Here is a 26,701-nt window from a genome sequence, read left to right on the forward strand (position 1 = left end):
GGAAATAAACCTCTGTTAAAACCATATGGCAGTATTCTCAGAAGAGACGTGATTACAGGGCCACTTCTCTTTCACCATGTCCAGGCAGAGTTAGAGAAAGTTGTTATGTTTGTGCATAATTAATCCTTTTTTTTTTCCCCTGTGAGCAGACACAAAAATGTCATTTTTAGCATGTGTGAGGGTGCTGGTGTGTTTGTTTCCATATACACGTCAGCTTGCTTTTCAGTGTACTGAAGCGGCAATAAATGGCGCGGCCTCTGACCAGAATTAGAGACACGGAAGGAATGTACCATCATCTGTGCATACCAAAACTGCATAACAGAGTCACTCCATCAGAATGAGTTACGCTTCAGTTTCGGATAAGCAACTTTTAGAAACTGCAGCCAGTGGAAATGACGTTACCTTACTTTAAATGAGGCCACTTCACTCCGCACACGCAAAACAAAATGCAAAGGGCAGGTTTTAATTACGGCGCGCCTCATCCTTCTCCCTGGCACGTCGTCTCCTGCCGCTTTTATAGGTGGCTGTGGGGTTACCCTGGTCTGACGCGATGGGGGAGGCGATACCTTTTGGCAGCGCGGTGGCACTTCTGACCCCGCCGTGCTGCGGGACGGTGGTCCCGCGCCTGGTCCTGGGGCTTGGGGTGCCGTCGGGAGCTGGGTGCTGTCCCCGCCTGGCAGGAGAAGGCCTTGGACCAGTTTTTCGTGTCGCTGTTTTTGTGAGAGCAGAGAAGGAGACATCCAAACGCTGAATATGAAGGTGCGAAAACCACAGCGCTTCGTAGAGGTACGGTTACCTTAACTGTCAAGTGAGGCAGCCTTGACTTTCACTTTAAACTCAGCGGCCACAGTTCTCTTTTACATCAGTTTTATACCAGTGTGCATCCATTTATTTTAGTAAAGATTTATGCCACAATGAACAAGAAAGCGAGAAACATTATCAAAATATTTGCAAACAGTGATGTCAGCCATTCTCAAACGCTAGCAAGAAACTTTATCAAAGAAAAGCAAAACCGGAAAAAACACTTTTCACTCGAATCTGAGTGATGTGCAGGAAGTAAATTACCACCATACCTGGTGAGAGAGTGAGTGTCGGGGATAGATGTTCTGTTCAAACGAGGCAGTGAAAGGTCAGTATCATAGAGAAGGGAGCATATTTTCCCTACTCTATATAAGATACATAATTTTAAACTAACGTGTTGTCAGAAATGCTGCTACATGCTGGGGGGTAGACTTGACAGCAGATCACCCTTGGCAGTAGTTTGGCCATCTAAATCCATCAGGGATTAGAAATGGGGTTCAGTCCTAGTCTTATGTTGGTCCTTTGATGAAGGAGAATCGTTAGCACACAGAGTCTTTTGTCAAGGGAGAAATAACTTGTTGTTTATCTAAACTGGTCAATGAGGGGTCACTGACAGCCAAACTCCTCTTCTGCTGCCAGAAGGAGAATAATCCCATGGGCCTTGTGGGAAGCTGGAGTGAAAGGACAAGGAATGATCCATCCTACCTGGAGAAGAGTTAAAAACCAAATTTATTCCTTTGTCATAGTGCTGAGCACTCTGTAGACTTGTACCAAAAAAATAACTTTCTTTTTTTAATCTTTGACTTCCTCACAGTTTGTGTTGAAGCTGGAAAAAGTTTTCCATCCTTCTTTTCTGTTGTTGCCTTTTTACTTCATTTAAATTGGTTAAGACAGTTGAGTTTTACTTGTAAAAAAACCCAGGGCAATGCACCACTAAAAAATATCCAATTTCTTCAGCATCACCAGTGTTGCTTGTTTTACTTTTCTTGGACAAAAGGGGAAGAGCACTTTGTGTTCTATTTTCCATCATTCTTTGATGGAATTAAAACAGGGCTGTGCTTAAAGAAAAAGGAAACCCTCATATGTATGTGTTGTCCTCTAATAAATGGTGCCAATGGCTTGAGTGTGCCTTATTTGCTTGGTGGAAAAAAAGCAAGCGGTAGGGCTAAAAGGTAGACTACACAGCTTGTATCTAAAATTCCATAACCAAGGGATCAAGTTTTGGCCTCACAGAGACATAACTATAACCATTACAGTGGAAGCAGCTATATTATTCCTTAAAATGAGTCATATGACATTAAAAACAAAGCAAATAATAAAATTCAAATCTGTGCAAGCTGTAAAGACTTCAGGGCCAGGCTGTCTCCCACTGAAGACGGTGGCAAAGCCTCTATTCATGGCTCTGGTGGATGGCTTGGGCCCCATACAATCCCATTTTTCCAATTGTAGGTTCATACTTTTTTATCCTGTGAATTAAATGAGGATTTGCCACCCGCAAAATAAAACCCAAAGAAAGAAACTTGCTTTAAATAGAATGAGCTATTGAGGCGATATTAATAGCAAGGGGATGATGAGTATTTCCAGAATTTAAGTACTTTAGTGTTATTTCTGCCTGTTTTAAGAGAGCAGAATAAAATATCCTTGCTACTTTTGCATTGCAGAGATGTTTTCCAGTGGTGCGCTGTAGTGGGCATCCAAACTTAATGACTCACCAAAATAATAATAAAATAGTTAGAGATTATTCGAAGCACGTGCCAGCGATGATCCAACGCGTTCTAACGTCTTTCCAAGCTTGAAGTATGTATATGTAGTTAGGGCTGTATGTATATGCTTGTGTACATCTTTGAAAGCTATCAACTTCACAGCTGCCCATTTGAACGACTTGTGATTTTTATAACTAGACATTTACAGCTTCTGTTTCTTTGATTTTCCTTTTTCCAGCAGGTTGCACCCACAATGTAATGCCCAAGTGGATTCCTGTTTAGCAGTGGAATAATGGAGTAGTTACAGCAGAGTCAAAGTAGAGCCTGTGAGCTATAATCTTTAAAAAATGAACTTGGGGGAGGACTGCACAGCTCAGAGGACTGGTGATAAGACAGAGGTTTCCCTGTCTCGTATGCTATGTCCCGTCCAGTGACCAAAAATTAATGCCCTCTGAGCTCCTGTGGTGTATGGGCAAGGGAGACTCATGAATTCAGAAGTAAAAATCAGGTCCTGTTTGGACCAATCTTCTCCACCATGCCTTGAGGAGGAGCCCACTTTCTACTAAATTTGATTCAGATAGAAGCAGTAGAAGAGGTATTTGGGGTTTCTGTGGGATGAGCTCCTGAAGACCTCCCTGCAGAAGCAGGGGGAGCCATCGTAGGGGATATCTTGCCTGCTTTTCCCAGGCTTTCCCCGGGTGTTCATCAGCGCAGTTCGCCACGCTGTGAATGGCATCGCCCGCTGCTTGTGTTGGCCACCCTCCAGCTCCATCTTGCAGGCACATCCCCCCCCACCGCCCACATTCCTGGGGATTTGTTACCTTCTGGTAGCCAAACGCACAAGCAACTGGGGCAGGGGGCGAGATTTATTCTCCAGGACTCTGTTTTCCTATTGTTTTTAAGTTCACAGGAGGCTCCCCATTACTAAACAAACTTTACAACTGTCGGCAAAAGGGTCAGCCCCCTGCCAGAGCCCTTCAAAAAAATATTATGTTCCTTGCAGCCAAATGCAGTTGTGACACTCACCGCCCTCCCCTCTGTCCCCCGCTGGGGCTTTCGGTACGAGGCATTGCCCCTGAGCAGGTCAAATACCTGGCTTAGGCACTGAATTAGTGACCTGTCCCATAGGGACAGGCTTAACTTTGGCCAACGACTTGCATCTCATGCGCTTGCAATGCTTTGCTGAGTTTTGGGCATGATGTTATTAAACGGCCGGTGCTAGGTAGAGGCAGTCAGCCTTAGGGCTTGCGGGGGTTTAATGTCAGATGAATGTATGTGGCTGGAGTTTCTGTAGCAAGGACAGGATTTGAGTTTGTGTAGCTAATAGCAGAATGTAGCTTTGCTTTTCTTTTCTGCCAAAGGAAAAAAGAATATCCAGTGGAGATAGTTATGAATGAAGCATTTCCAGGAGCAAATAATGCAAATAATGAGGCTGTCTTGTGGAAAGTCCCAGGATTTTATAGTCTCTCACTGCGCTGAGGAGTTCCCTACACTCTCATAGAATACATAGGCTGTCCAAAACATCTGCTTTCAGGCTTAGTTGTTGGGTTTTTTTCCCCAAGAAGTTTGTCATTTTGGTGTCTCTTGTTCTTCATACTTGCATGGAGAAGAGCACATAGGTTTCAGCAGAAGGGGATGGCCAGGGCTACTCTACGTGGGACCATCTCTCTTTAAGTAACCAGCAGATGCACAAATAAGAAAGCAACAGTCAAACCCAATCGTGGACTAGTATCTGGACCTTCATCTGACGATGCAGGAACACTGGAGCATTGGGCATGAAATTCTAGTTTTACTTTGTTGTGTCTCCCCCAAAAACTAGTGGAATCTCAGAGTCATGCTTGCTAAATTAATGGTGAAATCAATCTTGTCATATCCACTGTGAGGCAAAGAAATGACAGTTATTCTGAAATTTGAGGCATAGGAAACTCTGGCGCAGAGGGGTTAAGACCAGCATTTCCAAACTCAGGTTCCTTGTGGTCTGGAATACCTAAGCAGCCCCAGCCTGCATTTCACTGTGCCCTTTCATGGCAGCTGGAGGTGCTGAACACTTTGCAGCATCAGGCCCACAGTTAGCACGAGCTGCCTGACTTAATGTACTCATGTTGAAAATATTGTGTACGTGACTTAACCAAGCACAGACAATCACTCAGTCCTAAAGCAGTGGGGCTAAAAGAAACCTCAGGCGACCTAGTCCATTTTTCCTCAGAGGAAGTATTATATATACTTAGATCATCACTGACATCTGTCCAAATTCTTAAATCCTCCAGTACTGTGCCTTCCACTTACTTATCAAGTCTGTTTTTTGTGTTTTTTTCTTTTATACTTAAAAAGGAGTTTGCTAATATCGTACATTAATCTCTTAAATCTCCTCTACCTCAAATGAAGCCAGCTTTTTCTTGTTCTGTTCTCAGCTGACAGAGAGATCAATTGATTACCATTTTCTTTAGAAAACATTTTGCTCTTATCATGTCCTTTCCTGCTCATCTCTTTTCTAGACTAAACAAATGTATTTCCTTCAACTTTTCCATGTAGGTCATGCTTTCTAAATCTCTTATTGCTCCTGTTGCTCTTCTCTGGATTCTCTCTCATTTGTCCGTATCTTTAAGAGGGTCGTGTCCCAAAATGGATAAAGCAGTCCAGCTGATGTCTCACCACTTCTGAGCAGAGTGTAATAGTTACCTTCTATGTCTTCTATGCAACTTAACCATTAATCTTTCCCAGAACTGCATTTACTTCATTTTTTTTTAAAAAGACAGAATCCTATTGACTCACAGTCAACTTGCAACTCCTTGCTACCCCCCAGATCTTCTTCCGCAGCGCTGCTGGCTAATAGGTTGGTCCTTGTGGTGCATTTCAGCATTTGATTTCTTGCTCCAAAGTGTAGTACAATGCACTTACTTAACTTTTACTGTGTGACATTCTGCTAATGACATGTCAAATATAATTTCTCCAATTTGCTAAGATTGTTTTGAATTCTGACCCCTTTCTCCAAAGTCTGGAGGACTCCTCCCTACCAGATGTCATCTCAAGATTTTATAATCATGTTTTGTATTGCATCATCCAAGTTATTAAAGAAAATAATAAATATTAGCTGGACGAACAGACATAAAATACCTTCCATTTCAATACCATTAGTGATGGTCAGCGGGCTATGTTGTAACACCCAACTCCCATCCATGCATCCCCTATGGCTGTGTTTTAGCCTTTAAATGACACTTTCTTTCCCTCAAAGACTTGAAAGCAAGTTAATCCATCTCAGGTTCCACCTGAGACCAAAATGCCCCTGCTAGCATTGGCAGATAGAGGTGGAGCATAACAAGGGGATAAAAATTGCGACTCACCTCCAGGATGGTTGGCAGGATCTTCAGGCCAACGTTTTTTCTCTTAAGCCCCGCCACATCATTTATGTGCTGCTTAAGGCTGTCCGTCTTCAAAACTTGTGCATCATGTAGGTGCTTGTGCAAGTGCTGTGATTACACAGAAAGTTGAATACCTTCTGCAACATGAAAGTTGCCCCAATAAACCCACTCGTTGCCAGCAGCACAAGACTTTTTTACACACTTGAGTGTATGAATAAGAGCAAAGAACCACATTAAGCATCATTTTTACTGGGGGAACCACCAATTCTTTATGCCTTTCAGGAGGAAGAAAGGGAGACATCCATCAAACTGTCATTACAAATTTGATGCCACAAACCTAAGCTCATGAAGCCGCCAGGAATCTGTAAACCTTTTAAAGGATACGCCTGGTTTTGACATTCAAAATAAAAAATCTTTATGGATTTTTGTGGAAAACACTGATGGGCCAGCAGCTAAATGACATTTCTCAACAGTCAGACAGACTCCACAGAAACTGAATAGATGTCCAGTTTTAGAAGGACAGGTTAATTACTTTCTGTGCTATGCCCAGGAACAAATAATACTTGGCCTGTTTTACTTACTGAATAGGAAAAGATGTTTGAGGGTGGTTGTTTTTTTTTTTTCTAAAGGCTGCTACATCCTGGCTTCTGCCTCCATACAGCCTGAGTGTAGGTGCCCTTTATATAACAATAACTTGATACTTCTCAAAATACTTGGCGCTGCAAGCAGGGGAGTGGAATGCAATAAGAACACTTTAGCAGGTCTGAGGGTGAGTAAACTCCAGTAGTCTTGGAAGGAGAGGGTAGGGTTTTCAGTATACGTCTCTCCCTTACTTGGCATTCACAGACAATAAGAATACAAGGATTAACATAGTAGACTCCGTTTATTACACTTGAGTGGATAAAGCAATTATCTGTCTATCACAGCTGTAGTAAATTGTGCAACAGCATTAACATGGGTGGATACGTGGATAAATGCTACTCTGCCACAGAGGGTGCTGATACACAAGATAATCCTTCAAGTCGAACTTGTAAAGACTGTTTTCTTTTGGAGTTTATATCATGTTACCCCCACCACTGTAGATTGAAATGGCATCTTTTTTATTTTTAACCATGTTTTTAGGTTTCTTTAGCCATCTGAATTTTATTAGTAAGGTTATTTTAGAAATATCCCACTTTAATCAAGTTTAAACAATCTGCTTAAAACCTGCTGCATGGATATAAACACAGTAGTCTTCTAACGCAGCAAAACAATCTGTTGAAAGATAGAGTGCAAACATGCACACATCCATCTATTATTGCTTAACTGTTGTTTCTTCCATGCCTGAATTCCCATTGTAACCGCAGCATTCAGCCTGCAATACGCTCCTGGTTTGGGGGGTGTAAAACAAAACCAAAAAGGAAAATGCACCTTATTGATGTCTAGAGAGCAGAGCAGCATAGCATCAGAGAGCTCTTACGACTAGATTTAAACTAAGCGCCTTAAATCTGGTTTAATGGCTGTGTTTACATCGCCCCCCCCCCCCCCCCTTTCGTTCTTTTAAAGTAATCAGGTTTCGCAAGCGTTAAGAAAACCATCCCCTCCTGCCAGCTGGAGGGAGGCCAGTTCAAGGAGATTTTTTTCTCTCCCACCCCCTCGCCCCCTTCGTTTTCTATGATCTTTACTGCCGGTCGCTGCAGCAAGCAACAGAAGTTGGCGGGCACTTTATAGGATAGCTGCCTTTGGCGGGGGGGGGAAGCCTTATTCCTCAAAGATATTGCTGGGTTAGGATGAAGATGATGAAGTCAGAATGAGGAGCTCTTGCGCTTTTGCGGGACAGCCCTTGCTCTCTCTCTTCCCCCCTTCTGCTAAAAAAAGGGGGAGGAGAAGGGGGAGAGTGTAACAGATACCAGCATGCAAAGGGAATTAAGGCAGGGACCGAGACTTGCATGACAGTCTCTGTTTATATGAGTTGTCTTTAATGTCTCTGAGCAATGTTTAGCTGGTTTCCTGGCACACGTGCACACAGATTCCTTTATGTTCGTGAAGGATGGATAAAGGTGAAGGCAGAGCATCGTGGCACGAGGGGGTCCCACCTGCTCCCTCCCCGACCCGGCTGGTTTGTGCTGATGTTCATATGGGGTGTTGCTCAGCTTTGTAGAAGAAGCTTCAAGATCCAAGTCAGGATTCAAAAGTTTTTCGAAAAGAAGAGAGAAAGAAAAAAAAAAAAACACTACAGCAAGGGGAGACCTTGCTTATTTACTGGCAAGCCGAGGCCGTACCACAGCAGAGGGGCAGAGCAGAGGGCAGTGTGGATCCTGCAACAACACTGGGATGAGTTGAAGGGTGGGAGGGAACTGGTGCAAAAACAATCCCCCTCAAGCCCCTTCCTGCTCTGCTTGTCCTTTTTCTCAAAGCACCGTTTTGGTTTCATTCATTAAATCTTCCAGTTTTGCTGCTGGAACACAACTTTCCCTGTGCAAGCTTCCAGGCCAACTCATCCCCTGCCACATGCTCCCCATCAGTCCCTTGTCTGCCGGAGGAGCAGCCTGGAGCCCTGCTCCGAGCAGGCGTTTTTCGCCTCTCTACGTAGAGAAATTTTGAGAGCAAGAGGCTCCTTTGCAGCTGTTGCAGTTTGCTGCAAACCCCCGACCTCTGGGTCTGTCTGTCAGCTGGATGCATGCTTTTCAAAGACCTTGGCTGAATTTTAAAAAGCAGCGATAGCACTTTATATCCTCCAAGGCTTTGCAATGATTGCGTTAGAGTCGTTCCAACGGGGACGAGGGGACACAGGTTGCACACCCACGGGATCGTTTCCCCTCACAGACCTTTGCTTTTGCTCCCAGTAAGTCAGTGGGGAGATGACCATCAACACCAGAGATGCTCCATGGGCTTGACCTCTGCGCTGAGGTTCAAACTTGCCCCTGCCTCTGCTCACCCTGGGTTGGAGCCACAGCTCCGGGAAGACAGTAGCGTAACTGGTTCCCCTGGGAGGTAGATCTGGCCCTTTTGGAGCCGAACCAGTAGTCTGCAGACCTTTGGGAGAGCAGGGGTCAGGGAGGAGGAGCTCAGTGGGATTTTGGCAATGGGCCACCTTAGATCCGTTGTATAGGAACTGAGCCTATTCACAGCGTACATGCCTCTGTCTTTTATTTATTTCTATTTCTCTGCAGTAGTTTCAGGTACAGGGCTTACCTGCCCTGGGTAAAAAAAATATGTCTTTTTTTAAGAACAAAAAGAGACAGGGTCTTGTTTTCTGCCTGCGTCTGAGTGACTCCTGTTGACACTAATAGAGCTCTGTGTACAGTCAGGAGAATAAGCTCTCCAGTCTAATGCAAACTGGTGCCCTCAGCTATTTAAAAAACAAACATCTTTTTTTTCTCTATTGAGTGAATTAACTGCAGTTACTGCACCTATGTAGCTCCTTGTTTTATGAACTATAAGAACCTTTCCTATGCACAGCCTATGGCCTAATTATGTAATTATGTCTCTTGGGTGGATTATATTTTTCTTCTCATAATTGTGTCTTTACCCAAGAGACTGGAAGGGTTCCAAGCTTTCCCCTTTCCTGGGTAAAAAACGTTTGGCTCTTTTGTGTTTTGGGATTTTTTTCATGAACTTTGGATTGGGTGCATTCGGTAGGACTGGGGAGGGGGGGAATCCAGCCCAGGGATGACAGTTTGTCATGAGACAAGGGACACAAGAGGGACCCGTGTGACTTGCTTCAGAGATTTTTTCCTTGTAAAGAGCTGACATGCTTCTTCTGGGCTTTTGCTGATTTACGTCGCTCTTATTTTTATCTCTAATATGTAGATTGACACTGCTTTGGAGTGACATCTTGCTGCAGAGATGTGTTGTCTGAAATTTGTAACACAACAATGAATATTTTTGGTTCATGCTGAATGCTCAGCATTATTCAGTCCCTGCACAACAGCTGTTAAAAAGCCTTAGGCTCAGGTCTCAACTCCTTTACCGTGGCATAAAAGTGGGTCCCTTGACTTCAGCTTTACAAGTCTGTAGCTGAATTCACAGTCAAGCCCCTATCAATATCTTTCCGTTACATCTGATCCATAGGACCAAATGGGATGAAATGCAGGAAGACATCCAATGAGAATTTAATGAGAATTTGTGATGAAATTCAGAGGACATGTAACCTATCTTTTTTTCTGGTGTGAAATTGTCTTCTACAATGCGTACACAGAAGTATGTCACTAGTGTGCTAGTGTTAAAAGAGACATAATCAGACTGCTTGTCTCAAAGACGTATAATGTTAGTAGGAAAAAATGTGCCCATTCTTTACTTTTTAAAGCACTTCACCTTTGGAAAACAGTGGGAATAATCAAAACTTGGGTTCTTGGGCTCTGAGGTGCTTTTCTTGAAGTCCGGGAAAGCTTGGGATGTATAGGCTGTAAATTCATAGCTTGTAAAGTAGGTGATTATTCTTCTTTCTGTCACTCCTTAGCCTGAGGGAAAGTCCCTTTTCCATTAAAGTTTTCTTCTTTTTCAATCTCAGCGCTGAACCCAGAGCCATAGAAAGCCTCGGTCACTGGCCCTGGCGTTCAAAGGATTTTTATTTTGTTTGCCCTTTCCAGCTGTAGTCACTCCATGGAGTGACTTTCCAAACTTCACTAGCTGATGCTGAGCACACTCCTGACATATAGCAAACAGAAGCCATGGCGGTATTTCATGTTGGGTCATCATCCTCCATTCTGCTTGGGATGTCCCAGCAATTGTGTCCCCAGCAGGTGAGAGCCCAGGTTCTGACTTTCATGACCTTTCTGCCTTCCCTTGGCTCTTTTACAGAGACACCTGACTCCCATGATACTTCTTGTTAAGGCAAAAGCAAAAAAGATAGAAGTGGGCAATGACTGAAAATAGCTAACCCGCTTGAGAGTGATAAAAGCATCTGTTGAAAATCTGGTAACCAGATCTCCTTGGTACCAGAAAAAAAACACACACACACACACAAAAAACTGGTGGGTGGTGTACACGGTACAAAGAAAGGGAGTCCCTGAGTGTCAGCATCTGGCGAGGCCACGTGTAGCATAATCTGATTAGTTTTCAGTTCCACACCCACAAGCTGAAAGATAAAAACGCACACCCCTCCTCCCTGAGGAGGTAAAAATCTTCAAGCATCAACACCACATTTACATTCTGCAAGTCAGCCTCTTCCATGGCCCGATTTACATCTTGACTTCTCCAGCGGAGCAGTGGAAGTTCAGTGATGAGAGACGAGCTCACGTCCCTTTCCAGTTACCACATCCAGCAGACTCGAGATTGCCTTGCTTTGATCTGGGAGACATTCCTTCGTTTAGTTTAAACTGAAATGATTAAGCTAGAGATGAAGCCTCCTCACATCTTCTGCCATGCCTGGGATGTGATAATTGAACATTAGCTTCCATGGGCCATTTTAACATGTTCTGAGGCCGTCCTGGACTGGCGAGCTGAAGCAGCAGTGTAGGCACTGGCTGGCTGGCTGCAGTTTGCACTGACTTTATTGCACTCTCTCAGTACTATTTTCTGGTTTGGTTCGTGTAAAATGGCCAAAGTTGGTACTGGAGTGGATTAATGGCAATGTTTTCTGTCTCCAGAAACTAATACTCAGGTTGGTGTTTGGCTTGAAATAGCCGAGTAGCGGTGAGGGACCAGAATATTGCTCATCATTTAGGTGCGAATAATGGATTTCTAATATCTAACATGTTTTGTACTATGACAACAGGCAAATCAGAACAGCTTGTAGAGCTTTTGTCTATTAACTCTCAGTTTTTCTCATCTCTTTCCCATCTCCTTGCCTGTGACCTGATCTATTCCAATGGCCCCTGGGTCCCATCCTTATTCAGTAACTCATGGGACAGCCTTGATCTTTTGGACTGCAATTCGTATCCAAGACTGCCTGTGTCTGTAACCATTTTCTCCCCCTGCCAACCCAATCCATTCCACAAAAATGCACTAAATGCAGTGTTGCAGGCATTGGGATAGCTGCAGCATTATTTTATTCTATTCTTTATGTAGCTTTTATATTGCTTTTTAATGTACTCACTGCTGCAGCAGATCACAGATTCTCCCTGGGCTATCCACACTTGCTACCCTAATCTTTTTTCCTGAAATAAAATTACACCTCATGACTGAGACCAAGGAATACAGCTTTTCTTAGCACACTCCCCTGGGATCAGGAATTTCTCTGTCAACGGACACATATATCAATGAGAGATGAAAAGCAGCTTGTGGAATGAGTTTTAAACATGTATCACATATTTCATTACTGCTGCTTATGTGCTACTCAGAAGGCCTTTTTAGAGTGTTTTCAGCCCATACCTCATGGCTCCTCTGTACTTAATAGGATTTTTTTTTTTTTCCTGCACAGGAATCAGGGCAAGAGATTTATTTAAGTTGCCTACACTCCTTTGTGAGCACCTCCTCAATATGAAGTTTTTGTTGAATTTCCTGCTTACTTTCAACGTGAGCACGTCTTAGCTTTTATCAAAGCATAGTAACCCATAACGTGCGAAGCTGTAATGTAATCTCATCTCACTGGGACATTTCACTGGGGGAGTGTGGCTCCTTCTGTGGATCTCTGTCACAACACGACTCTGTGTTACAACCCTAAATTTTAAATGTCCAGAAGGGGAAGGCAAGTCTGCCTTCGGCCCCTTGCTGGTTTCTGGGGACTTGCAGTTCCATTGATGCCTGGGGTCTTCCAGATGTGCATTTAGCTCTCTTTTCTCGGCATTTTTTTTTGGGGGGGGGAGGTGGCAACACCCAAACCCACACGTCTCTAGATCATTTCAGTTCAACCAGATGTGGGAATCTTTCTTCTTATTTATTTTTCCCCCCTCTTTTTTTTCTCTTTTTTCTTCTTTTTTTCCCCCTGCCTACACTAAAGTGCACTGCTGTCCTGTTGAATTTTGCCTTTCTGTGATAAAGCTAGTTCATTATAATAATGATACACAATTAAATATAAACTCTTTTCTAGCAAAGCTATGCACAGGCAAACAGAGCGTGATGAAGACAAAGCTGGGGGTTATCGGGCACAGGTTCGTGCAGGAGTGGTGACCTGTATAACAAGTGTTCATTGAGTTATCCGAAGACAGTTAAAAAAGCTTGAGCACTGGTTTGTTAGCGATTCTTTAGCAAAAAGGGCACTGTATGAACATAGCACAGGATTTTTCTACAAAAATTCAAAATTTCCCTTTGGGGGTGGATTCATTCACAGATAAAGTCAGCCCTGGTGTGTGAGGCCATAGGCCAAGAAAGTGCTTTATTTTGAGCCCTCTTGAATTTGCTGAAATGTGATTAGGAATGAGTAGAAGAGAAAAGGGGAGGGGAAGTAGATGCCTTTAAAAAATGGAGTGGAAAATATGACTGGCAAAGGGAAAAGGAAATACATAAAAATTGTGGAGGAAAAAAAGATGGAGAAGGAGAAATCCCAAGAGAATACTGACTCTGTGTGTGTGTGTGTAAAAGTGGCTTCTTCATATTTAGCAGCACCTAGCTTGTACAAGTTGTAATTTAAATAGGTTGAAAAGATAATGCTGAAGACTACCAGATTAGATGTTATCCTGTTAATTAAGCTGCCATTACGGAGTTGTTACAAGCCCACCAAAAATCGTTCCCCATTTAAAGTGATTGACACCTCCTGAAGAGAGGAGTAGCCACCCATGTCAGCTCTAAGTAGAGCAGCACCTTCTCCTTAAGGAGAAAGCTCCCGCCTACCCTGTGCTTTTAGACTGAGTCATCCTGAGGGAGAAAAACCATACTTCAAAGTACAAAATAATGGGTCAACTAATTAATTTTTTTAAATTGCTAGAGAATTTTCTCCAAAATTAAATTCCATCCAGTTTCTTCTCATCTCTCAACCTGAGTCCTTCACTTCTCTATCTAGAACCATGATTTCTCTGCACCTCTTTTGGATTTAGCTGTCTAGTACTGACATCGCTTTACCTATATGTCATGTAGGCACCATGGTCGCAGTTAGATGATGTGAACCCATGTGCTTCAGTACTGTGGTGAGAGGTACCATTAAAAGGCATTTTTTTTAAGAGTGGTAGTCTGATAGTTCAACCTCAAGATTCAGTGGCCTCATGTACGCTTTTAAAATAAATTAACGGGTGCTAGAATTGGTTCTCTGGCCCTAAGACCAATGGGACAATCTGACTGTATCTGCAAAGCTGAACTCTCGTAGCCTCCAGACAGATGGCTGTGTTCACGCTGCTGAGGGACAACGCGGATTATCTGAAGCCACTGGGGATCATCTGGAAGGGTTCAAGCCCAAACCCTACCAAGGACCCTTCTTATTGTTAAAAGCGTAAAAATATCTTAGCCAGTTACTGCTTGTGCCTGTCCCCGGCACTGCTTACAGGGATGGAGGCAGACGTGGTTCTGGGTTGCGATCAGAGGGTATGCGCTCCCGTTTCAGCTCTGCCAGAGGGTTTTTGTGTGACCTTGGTCAGTAACTTAGGGTAAGATTCATTCCATTTAATGTTGAGTAATGGTGAGGGTGTCTAATTAAACTAGTCATGTGTGCTCCCTCTCTGATCAGAGAAGGAAGAGAAAGCAAATTCAGAAGGTGAATCATCCCATTTTAAGGCTTGTGTCAGAGACAAATGAGATGAATTGCCCTCTGGAAGTAGCTATTTCTTTCCATTAACTGTAGAGGAAGTCTACATTAGAAGAGTTTAGACTAGATGCCTGATTTATGAATGGCTAAAGTTAAGTAAAATTAGTCCTGACCTTAATCTCTATGCATGCCTGTTTCTCCATATGTTGAATGATAGAAATAACACCTTCTGCACCTCACATTCAAAGGTGCCGTTGGGCGAGAAGCATCCTGTAACTACTTGGGAAAGAAATTAAACCTAGGAGCAAAAATACAACAATTAGAGAAGTAAAGCCTTTACTTTTGAAACAGCTCAAGGACAATATGAGCAGTATCACTTGGGGCATCCTGTTGCTTTTGCCATTTTTCCCTTTTACATTTTGACAACCGAGCACCTATAAATGAGTGTTGCCAATGCGGCCATATGGCACGAGGGCAGTTAGCCTGGTTTTGGGGAGAGGAGTAGGAGCACTGAGGAAGGCTGACCATGCAAGGGAATGTAGGACCCAGTCTTGGCCAGCAGCTTTGAAGGTTTTCCTTGTGATACTGCTCTTCTCAAATGACAGTGACTATTTACTTTTTTGAAAATCTCCCAGAGGAATGAAAGCTAATGACTAACTGTGATAGAGTTAAAGAAAAAAAATAAGGGGAGAAGAAAAGCTTGCATTTCTTAGCAAAAATCCACAACATATAAATCAGGCATGGAATAATTGTCCCACTTGATAACTTGTACTTAGGAGGCTTGCTTTTGGAAAAGAAAGTTTGCCCCTTTAGCTATCTAGTGTAGTTAAAGCAGGGAAAAAAAAAAAGACAAAAAAGACCTTGTGTGGGTGTCCTGATAAGTGCTTATTGTGATCCAAATTGCAACACATTACACTCTCTATGGGCACAGTTGTGCTCCATAAGGCTTTAACCAGCACAACCATGTCCAAAACACAAATCCCCCCACCAATGTCACTGTGTTGTTGGGGTTAGCTGAGATACCTCTAAGTCCGTTAAACCTAATAACAGGTCCTTAGGGCCATTTGGGGTTTTTTTGGGGGTGTGTTAAATTACTAAATCTTGTTATTAACGCTTTTATTTTATGATTTGCTGTTTCCAGGGCACAGACAGAAGCTTGATGACTCTAAACCTAGTTTGTTCTCTGAACGCCTCAGTGATTTAGGGCGCATTCCTCATCCCAGTATGAGAGTAGGGGTCCCGACCCAGAGCCCACGGCCCTCTCTGAACTCTGCACCAAGTCCTTTTAATCCACAAGGACAGAGTCAGATTACAGGTAAGAGACAGAACCATAGGTTTGACTTGCACAGGCAACAGTAGTAATTGCTTATGGATATTTGTGTCTCAACTGCAGTAAAAGAGGCTGTTATAGAGCGAGAGATGTGTTCCAAGCAAAGCTAGGTGGGAAGTGGATTTTTCTATAGTGTTTGAAGCTGAAAATGTCTTTCTTTTTTTTTAAATATCTTTTTGCCATAAAACCAAAATAATCCAAAATAGTCAATCCAGGTAAATCGAGTAGGAATCTGGCAAAATTCTAACTGCCACGTTGCTCTGCCTTCTCCTCCGTGTGTGCAATAGTACGTATTAGCATAAAATAGAAGGAACATTTTTATTCAGCCTTTTTATTTTGCACTCGTGTTGAGGGAAGCGGCCAGCATTTAATGGTCTTTCTATCGGAATAATACTACAATCTTCTCATGTGGCGATTTCCTTCTAGCACCAGTGCTGACCACTGTTATAATAAACGAACTGGGTTATGGAGAAATCTCTAAAGGTTGCTTGTGAGGGTTGTATGCAACATTTATGATTGCATGCTGAGAGACAGATTTCATTGTGCTGAGAGAAATCATAAAGTACCATGTGTCACAGATTATAAGACTGAAATAAGATGTTTAACTGCAGCTATGCCAGAAGTTTACAACAAAACTGTGAAGCCTACAAAATAAAACCAATTTTTCTCGTTTTTCTAAATTCAGAGCTGGTTAAATTTTTCAAAAGAGTTTCAAAGCAACCTCTACCTAATTTTGGCCATTTCTACAGTCAAAACTTGTGCTGACATATTTGTGTCTATCCAGGATGTGAAGAGCTGTTGCCCCTGACCAATTCACTTGCTAAAACTGTTGAAGAACTTCACTTAGATGCAAGTCTGTCAACAAAATTCTTGGCTCAATTTACTAGACCGATTAAAAACTCAGTTTCGCTGCTATAGTTGCATCTACACCAGGAGTCCTTTGCCAATGTTATATACCAGTATTCCTTTACTGGTAAAGCACTCCTAGTATAGACATAGTCTTTGAGTCAACCTAGGAAGATTTCTGGTTTCATGTTTCAAGTGGTTTTGACATGATACCAGCTGAAACTTAGTGGTTTTAACAAAGTGTTGTGGCTTTCTTCGTCTTTCTTTTTCTTCTTTTTTAAGTTCAACTGGTTTATTAATTTGCAGTAAGAAGGAGAAGTAAGTGGGTTAATTTGAACCCAAAGCACTCAGAGAGTTGAAACGAAAAAATTGTTCCCATGAGCTGTGGCAAAGTTCTCCCAGATCTAGAAGTATAGCTTCAACTAGTGTAAAATGTTCATAATATATTAAATATGTTGGTAGTACCCATTACATGCTACCTGCTGCCCACCAGCTTCCCAGAGCAGGTTTTTTGGCCGGGCTTAGTGTTTTGTTTTGTTCATTGGACATGTGAAGTCAGGGCCCTTGTGCATATCATTTTCTGGGTAAGACCTGCCAAACTAAAGCCCAATATTTTTTCTAACCTACTGTCTTCTCTCTGGCAGTGTTTGGGGACATAGTTCCTGAGAAAGCAGGGGGAAAATCCATGGCTATAATCAGCTTTTTTCCTTCTTCCTTGTGCCTCCATAGTTTACCTATTGTGCAACACTATATCTAGGAACGAAGGAGGGTGAAATTCTTCCTGACCCCATCTGGTGATCAGCTTATGCCCTGAAGCACGAGAACTGAGATCCCCTTGTAATTTTCTTCCTAGCTAAGTGTAACCTCATATGCTGCTCTCATTCACATAAATGCCTCCTGTAGAAAATGTTCTGCTGGCTTTGATTAATAGAGTACTTCTCTGCCTCGTTATGAATCAGCAGCAGCATTTAAAGATCCGGGAGGTGAAAACTTTAGATGAGCTTTAAATAAGCCTGACTGGAAACAAAGCTGTGTGGCATTCGCTGTCTTCTCTGCAAATCTAAGAGTCAGCAGTTCAAAGGACCAGCTGAGACTTCATCCAGAGAGGGAAGATGCGGTGGTGGAAGGGCAGAGGGAAGTGAGCTGAACTGAGGAAGGCAAGCTGACTGTCCCATTGATTGTGGAGTATGTGCTTTTCTTGCTGGATAAACTCACGGTCGTGGGATACTTTAGAATCCCAAATTGCTCTCGTTTCCCCCAAAAGAGTGAGTGCTCAGCCGCTTATTAAAGTTTGCAGTGAATAAGTGGTCTCATACAGTATTTGCCATGTTATTCCCCACCCTTGTCTCCTCCTCAATTTAGAAAGTCAAAACACCCAGCCCTCCAAGGCTACTCGTTAGGTTTCTGGTAGCCCTCCCATTTAATAAGGCGATTAGCGTGAGCATGTTACATCGGTGTGAGCTCTGTGAATTGCGCTGGCTTCCCCAGAAGGCTTTTTGGTGCTCTTCAGGACGTTGATTGTAATCTGTAAAGCTCTACACGCTTTGATGTTCCACCAAAATGCTGGGATGCTTTTTGCGGACAGTCCCTCCGAGTTCTTCTGGGATGAAGGGATGCTCGTTGCCGCACAAACTCTGCCAACAAGAGACAAAGTTGATGCTGCAGATGAGGCACCTCTTTGATCAGGTGTTAGCTGGCCATGGGAAATGGCTAAATGTCCGCCTGTTTGGTGTGGTAGCAGGGAGTGAGCTGTTTGGGCTCCACCAGTTTCCTTGTTGTGGTGCGATATTCAGTGGGAATACCACTGGCTTCTTAACATGGTCACTGGGCTGGTATGGCTTGAGTATATGTTAAAAAGGAGAATAGATCCTTGTCTGAAAAACAAGGATCTTTTTATTACCTTTATTGGAATTAACCAAGCATTCCTTTAGAAATACCTTTGTTTCTTAATCTTTTTACCTAGTAATTTAGGGAAAATAATTAATTCCGAATAACTTCAACAGTAAATACTGGTTTCCTACGACGAAATCCATGTTATTGCTAGTAAGCACATAAACTGTTTTTGTTTCGTTCCCCTTGAGGTCTTGCATAGCTATTGCATGATTAAACAGAAATAATATTTAAAGCCTGGCTGGCCCACACCTGAGTCTGAAAGAACTCAGCACTTCGGGGTTCACTCTTATATTTCTTTTCTCTGTCTAGGTTGTGTTTATTTTCCTAGAGTATCGGAGTACAGGTTTTACAAATCACGGCACAGTCCTAAACCTACCACAGGACCTGGCTGTGGCAGTACAAGGCACAGAGTTGCCCTTATTCAACATGGCATTTTAACTAGGATTCTGCAAAAGCAACATCGAAGGGTCATTAAAAAACAAATCGTCCAATAAGCAGATGCCTTTGCTGAGGCAATGCAGATTCAATTTGAACCCCGCTTGCTGCCCATAAATCAGGAATCCTGTCTGCTCACATTTGGATACTGGTATATTTGCTTTTTTATTTTTTTTCCCTTTCCCTAACGGCACTCGCACAACTTGCTCACGTATCCGATTACGTTCCCGTTCAGGCACAGAGCTGTTGCATCAGGGTTTCAGTACGAAACGAGGAAAGCTGTTGTTTTTCTAAAACGCAACCATTTAGGATTAGCTTCTATGGGCCAGGAAAAGCCACGGGTGTAATGGCAGGAATGTGGTCGGCGCGAGGACCCCGGCGGCCGGGCTGCGGGGACTGCGAAGTGGGAGTTAAGTGAGGTTTCATGCTCCATCACCACTGTGGCACCGTCTGATCTATAGGCAACCTGTGACTTTCATCACTGAAATAACAGCACTCAAAAGCAGGTCCCGTGAAATCTTTTTTTTTTTTTTTTTTTTCCTTTTCCTCTTCCCCTCCCCATGCACTTCAGGGATGTTATGCTTTCACTTCTCAGCATTTCTAGGGTTGTAGGAAGCAGATTTAAAGGCTTCAGAGCTGGCTTACCTGGCAGTTAGTGAGGGGACCCATCTCCACTAGCAGGCAGGAACTGGTTTCACGGGTGGTGTAAACCGAGTCTGCTGGGAAGACCATGGGCAGAAAGCACCTTCGACTCTCAGATGGAGGATGAGGATGGTACCAGCTGGGCCCTCCTTAATTCCCCCATTCGGGACTTGCAGGCAATGGGCTGGATGCTGCCCTTTTGCAGAGTCACTGGGAGGGCAAAAAGCCGTGCTCATCACAGTGTTGTCCTGGGCTCTAGATATGAAGCTGTGCAGCATCTGCCTCAAGGACCAGTGTCTCTTCTCCGAGACCACCAGCTGCAGGACAGGTTTGAAACAGAAACTGTATGGCTGTTATTAGACTGGCACTATGCAAGTCCCCTGCCAGGGGTTGGCTGTGTTTTACCTGGGACCAGTAGCACTCTGAAGCACACACCAGTGTGTAGCTGGTGCACATCAATCTGAGAGCACATCAGACAAAGTACGTGGTTGCCTTGAACAGATAATTTAGAAATAACCCAAGTAATAGGCTCATAGGGTGAATTATGCCTTCAGCTTACTATAATGTGGAATAAAAGCTACAAGACTCAGCAGATGAGGTGGTGGAGTTGGGATTTCTGCTGCCGTGAACACAAGGGTGGCTGCAGTCTGCTGTATTTTATGCAAATTGATTGCATCCTTCAGGCAACTGGCAAGTTGCTGTTGTGAACCTCCATTTGGTAAAGGTTGTGTCCCTCCTGTTAAAGTATTCTTTTAACTTTATTTCCCCCACCCCTTTACAATTTAGTTGCCCTACTGGCATGACTTGCTCAGTTTTTTGGTTTTTTTCTTTTCTTTCAGAAATGTGACTCTTGGCGGGGTGGGAGGAGAAATGGTTTTAGAGGTTCTTCAGGCCAAAATCTGGTCTCAATTACGCTTCTGTACATTGGGGTGTAACTCCATTGGTTTTGACTTCATTGATTGAACTGGGCAATCCAGATCAAGCCCTGAGCTTTTAAAGATGCCTAAGAAATAGAGAAGAAAAGGAGGTTGCATTTTTGTTGTTGTTGTTTTGCTGGGGGGGTGGTGTTACAACAATAGTTGGGTTACTCATGCAGAAAGTCATCTTGGCTTTGTTAAGAACAGAAGTGAGGATATTTGCTTTAAGTGTTTACCAAAGATAGCTCCAGACAGCTTGTTTTTTAGTATTGGCAGTAGCACTAATACAATCAGCAGCAGTCAGTGCTAGAGCTGATGGCTGGATTTAAATGAGAGTGGTTTTGCGAAGTGCACGAATGCATGTGATGTTGGGGTGTTATAGATGGTATGTTGAGAAGCTGCGAGCCTGTGATCATGCTCTGATCATGTAACTCAGTTTGGGAAATGGGAAATTGATTTTTTTTTTTCTATAGTAAATCTGTGTGCTTCATAATCCAGTGCCAAAGCAGTGGAAAAACTCATTCTTCAGGGCAATTTATGGGTTTTTTCTTCTCTCCATTGACACTTCAGAACATTTTCATTGAAGGAAGAGAAGTCACATTGCTGGAGAGCCAATGTCATTGGTGGGAGAACGGGTCACTGGGTTTTTTTCTCATTCTTTCTTGTTTTTTAGTTTTATACAGCATGTCCAATCTTGGACTGATTTTTAAAACTGCTTATTGTCCATTAAGCATCAATGTCCATTGTCCATTGATGCAGTCAATCACAGATCACAAAGGTCAAGAACCATGTGTATCTCCCACTGACTGTAAATGTGGTAGTAAAATCTAGACACAAAGTAATTTGCAATACTCAATATTTCCTGCTTCGGGAAGGTTTACCTGGAAGTGCAAACAGGACAGAGCTGTTTGTACATTAGTTTAGACCTCGCCCCACTGACTTGTTTCAGCCAAGCTGTGCCTAGGCTTTCTTAGCATACACATGATATGCCCTACTGTGAATGAATATGCTGAAAGCCGCACTTTTCTTCACACCCACGCAGGCATAACAGAAATGTTTACAAAAGGAGGACTGCTCTTAGTAATCGCTCCAAAATTTTCAAGTGCAAATGCCAACTCAAAGTGGCCCTCTGCCTCCTTTGCTGTTGTTGAATGCTCTGCTAGCCCTTCCCAGGGGGGAAGATGGGGGGCTTTCTCCTGAGCTGTTTGCTGTATTTTTATATTAGTGTTTTCCCTTGTTTTGGGGGGATTTCTTTAGGGAGGAATCCACATTTGCTCTGCCTCAGAGCTCTAAGGTTTCTCATCTGTTCTGGGCTTCTCACGATTGGGAAGATGTGCTGTGCCTGCAGAGCACATGGTGCTTCGGGTGACGGTGCAAAGCCCCTGGCCCACAGGGACCTGTCGTGCAAGCCTGCCAGCTGGAGCGAACGGGGAAGCTGGTCTTTGGTGTAGGAGGCCAAGGAAAACCTCTCACAAATCTGCTTGTAGCTTCTTCCAGTCACTCCAGCCTTTCTGTGCCTGACCAAGGAGGAGGTGACCCTCCTAAGGACGTTGTTGTGTTTCCCTCAGAAACATCTGCATGGATCTGCCTTGGAAATGCTGTTCTGGCAGCTGGCACCTCCCCATGGTGCTCCCAGCACCCTCCTTGCCCCCAGAAGGTTTGGTTTGGTGGCGTGTGGAACCAGAAGATATGGGCTGGTTGGGCCTCAGCAGCCAAAGTCTCTGTTCCAGCAATGTTGCAAGGAACATCTTCTGGTGGGACCAAAGGGTGCCACATGAGACCGAGCTGCACGTCCGCCTTCAAGGACTAGACGAGGCAGCTTTGGACTCTGCCTCGCGACATTTTACTCTGGGGATTGGGCAATGCCGCTGAGCAGTGACGTTTACCCTGTGGGCTAGCAGGTCACCTTTGACTTGGCAAGGCGAGGGTGTTTCGCTGCTCTCTCCTCTCATGTCCACGCAAACCTTGGCTGCTGTCAGTCAGCAGGGGCTGGTTTTAGGGCATTTACTCTACGATCTGGTGAAACTTGTGTCTTCACTTTCCGCTTTCCTAACAGGCCAAAGATAACTCTTGAAGCCTGTCAGCCCCAGGGCAAAATTCCCCACCCTGCCTCAACCATGACTTCAGCCATGCCTTGGTGTAGAGGAATCACAGTAACCCTCCAGCCTGGGGTATTGTGACCTTCTCCTCAGTCACTGAGCTCTGATGGATCATCTGATGTTCGATTTGGTTGAGGATTTTCCTCTTTGTTATTTCCTATTCCCTGAGAAGACATGATCTCATTTCCCTGGACCTAAGTTGCTTGCACTCTAGTTTCAGAGGGGCTGAAGTTTCCACCTGAAAATCTGGGTTGAAAGCTTCCATCCAAGATAAGCACCCCATTTTGTGAGTGAGGTACTCAGAGAGTGCCTGCACCTTAAAGAAATGACCAGCTAAATATGCAATATATCATTATTGTCCTTAAATTTAAGTAGAAATTGCATCAAATGGAGGTTGGGTGAGTTACCCAAGTCCAACAGGAGATCTGCTTCAGGGCCAGAAGCAGTTAAGTCACAGCACAGTATCTTCACTAAGAGGCCATCCTCTTTTTTCTCTTTCTCTAAAATACTTAGGTCTTTAAAATCTCATGGTATTGGACTCATGGAAAGCTGAAATCAAATATGTATATCTAAAAAAGAAATGTGGTATTGTGGCTCTGAGGTTAGAATGAGCTATAGAAGCTGCGTATAAATTTAAGCTAGATGTCATAAGAATATATGATATGTTTTGGGGTCAACCGATGGTCCATCCAGCCATATTCTGCCTCTGACAGCGCAGTATGAGGTGCTGTTTTGAAAGACCACATGAGCCTTTGAAAGACCACTTTTTGCCATTTGTCCTTCTTGTGTCCACACAGGCATTCACAGTTGTTGGATTAAGGATGCTAGGTGTCAAACCAAGTCTAGCATGGGTGTTCAAAGTGGTGAGGGTGCCAGAGATGCTCAAGATCTTTTCAGGCCATGAGGATTGCACCACCAGAAGTGGCATGAACTTCCAGAAGGCAGCTCCTTTCCTGAGGTTTTCACCATCTTAGACCAAAATCCTGTAAAAACATCCTCTGCCATGATTTTTTTTTTTTTTTCAGCCTTTACCTGCTATATAATTTCCTTCCAGCATTGGAGCTGACCTAAAACCAAAACTTTAAGGGAATCTGTTTTGGATTCGGAAGCAGAGATTGAAAGGAGCTTGGAGTTTGAAGGAGCTTGGATTTGAGATTGTGCTCCTGACACATCATTAATTTTAAGATTGTTTTCCCAGCAAGCCTCGGCTTTCCGTTCCCAGTTGAAGATCATTTACCATTGACTGCATGGTGAATTATAGTAGTGGAATGAGGCAGAGAAATATGTTGATATCAGATACAACAACGAGCAGTCAGTCAGATTTGAACCTGCGCCAATCCATACAACCCTGGCCTTGAAATTGTTAAAACAAAGAAGTTCATTACATTTAATGATCAAGTGTCCTTCGGATTTCTGAGGAGTTTAGGTTAACCATTTCTATTACTCAGCTCTAATATAAATGGCAAACTCCAGGAAAATCCTCTTAAAATTAAATTGGAAAGTTGGGGGGGGGGGGGTAGGTTATATATCTATATAGTTATTTTGCTTCAAGGAAGTATCTGCTTTCCAGACATCTCTTCAAACAAATCATGTCTGAACAGAAAAAATAAACAAGGAATAGCTGAAACTACAAGGTTTTGCTGTGTGGAAGAGCAGGGAAAGGAGTTAAAAAAAGGAAAAAAAAAAAAAATGTTGAATTTCCTGAAAAAGTGCCTTTGCTTATGCCATGTGGCTATCACATTGCTGTCTACAAAGTAGGGCCTTAGCACAGCGCTCTGACATAGCAGGTTCTCCAAATTGAGTGGACCTGATGTGCTTCACTGAAAATATTGGGGAGGATTTGGAGGGATATGCTACAGTTTCTGCGAGCCAGTTCAGAGGTAGTTTTCTGTTTATCGTGGAGTGCCCGAAACAAACTTTGGGGTTGAAAGTGCTTTGTTTTTATTGATGTAAAGAAATAAAAATAATAATGTATGAGGCATTGAGTGGTATCTTTATCACCAGATATTAACTGAGAGCAAATGGTTTATAAATCCAAACACCAGTGAGTAAAACTAGGTCTCCCTCTCTCTCACTTAGTGCAATCCACCAGTGCCTCAGCAAAAAATAAACTGTATTTATCCTTAAAATCATTTCCTCCACAGTGAGCTGCAGCAAGTACATCAAGAAGCATCATTAGCTTCCGATAGTTATCCCAAACCATTTGGTTTCAGAATGTTGTAATTGAGGTGACTGTAGGTAATTGGGCCAGCATCCAAATGTGACATTTTTGGCCGGATGCTGGTAAGATTAATGACATTTTCCTTCTTGGATAGTATTTTCAGCACTGAAAACACTACTGTGTAATGTTTGGACTGGATAACAACTTGACAGGCGTGCCAAGTGCTGTCTGTAGAGTCTCCCCACCTCTGACGTCCACTTCCTAAGCTCGGACCTGGGTCTCGCACTCGCTGTCTGCTTATCTGTCCGAATCCTCCAGGACTGGCCAGTCTTGGTATAACACGCTGTTAGACCTGGATGAGAGACACCAGGAATGTGCAGCACAGCTGCTCGATCTTTTAAAACTCTGGTCACTGCTCTGTTCATTTCCCCCAAAAATTATGGGGAGGGAAAAGCACAGAGCGAGGCTTGAAGGGGTTGAGTCCTAGAGGAGCAGGTTGTGCTTCATTACGTTCTCATTCCTTATAGCACTGATGTGTATATGTTCAGTAATCCCACCTCTTTCAATTAGGCTGTTGATGCCCTAAAATTTTTCTTCCGTTTTTAAAATATTTCTCTTTTATTGTTTTTTTTTCCTAGACCCCAGGCAGGCGCAGTCATCCCCGCCGTGGTCCTATGACCAGTCTTATCCATCCTACTTGAGCCAGATGACTTCACCGTCCATTCACTCCACAACTCCCCTGTCCTCCACTCGAGGCACAGGACTTCCAGCCATTACCGATGTGCCCAGACGCCTCTCAGGTAAAGACCATGTTTTGCCTAAAACAATTAAGCAGATAGGAACCGGACTGGCAGAGGCTGCCTCCGTGGCCTCAGACAAACCTTAAGAAGAAGAGCAAAGCTCAGTTGGTGATAACAGGGTTGCTGCATGGCGGGTGGGGGTCAAAGTCTCCTTTTTTTTCGAAGTGGAAGAGCTGCTGTGTTGCTCTGAGCATGTATCATTTGAATGTCTCTAGGTCCATTTCAGATCGGGCTGGTTTTAAATTGTGAATCTTATTCTGTGAACAAATTCTTTCTTTTTTTTCCCCTACAAGAGGATGTTTACTTGCATGTTTTAAAGTAATTGTGATATTCTCTATTTTTTGGTGCTTTACTTTTGTGGTGTGTGTGATGTTAGGCATCCTGACAGATAGATGCCTTTATTTCTTCAATAGTTAAGGCTAAGATTCGTTCTCCCGCATTTCCATCCAGTAGCTCAAGAAAGCCTATTTCCTTAGTTAATGTGTACTTAAGATGCCTATCAGAAACTAGCTGAGTCACTTTAGGGTAAAGATTGGACAAATTGTGCTTTGGAATGATGCAGGAGAGAGGAAATACATTTAGGAACACAGACAAGACAGCAGTGAGGAACTGAGACTTTTTTTTTTCATCAAACAAATGTATATTTACATACTGTGCAATTCATCTCTAATGGTCTCAGTGATAAAACCATCTGTGTGAAGTAATCTGATTGCCCCAAAGTAAGATAGAGCCTGTCATGGCACACAGTCACCTTGTATATCTTGCCAAAAATGAGGAACCTTAGGGGAGGGAGGTTCAGTATTAAAACTCCAACCTTGCAAGTGTGGAAATATTAGCAGCATATGCCAAAAAAGCATGTGTAATGTAAAGAAAGCCTTTATGATTCATTAATGAAAACCAAAGAATCAGTCTTATTACATCTATTTTTTGCATGTTTGCAAGATATTATTATAATCTTGGATGCTGCTGCCATACACCTGTTTGACTCGCAGCCAGGTGAATTTCTTGCTGTCGTGTTTTCCCCTACCACCAAGCTCATAGCACTGGAAATGTTCATCACTCCACTGAGCTGCATCACTGACAAGCTGAACTTCAGCCAGGAGGCATGTAGGGTTTGATTAGCGTAGACTCCTTGATTTCTTTCATCTTGGAGGAGGGAAGCTTTGTTTCTCAAACAAA

At 43.3% G+C, this 26,701-nt stretch overlaps 1 protein-coding gene across 3 annotated transcripts in view; it reads left to right on the forward strand.

Annotated features, from left to right (window-relative positions):
* The window catches only part of RUNX2 (RUNX family transcription factor 2), a 155,482-nt gene that overhangs the window by 100,179 nt on the left and 28,602 nt on the right, over positions 1-26,701 (forward strand). For 2 of the 3 annotated variants that reach the window (XM_069805600.1, XM_069805601.1), the window contains one exon: positions 25,361-25,522. In XM_069805600.1, the coding sequence (XP_069661701.1) occupies positions 25,361-25,522 (162 nt within the window). Of the gene's footprint in view, positions 1-15,540; positions 15,715-25,360; positions 25,523-26,701 lie in introns of all 3 variants that reach the window. The other variant, XM_069805599.1, reaches the window with a different exon arrangement.

Source organism: Haliaeetus albicilla, chromosome 18 (assembly GCF_947461875.1).
Source record: "Haliaeetus albicilla chromosome 18, bHalAlb1.1, whole genome shotgun sequence".
NCBI lineage: Eukaryota > Metazoa > Chordata > Aves > Accipitriformes > Accipitridae > Haliaeetus > Haliaeetus albicilla.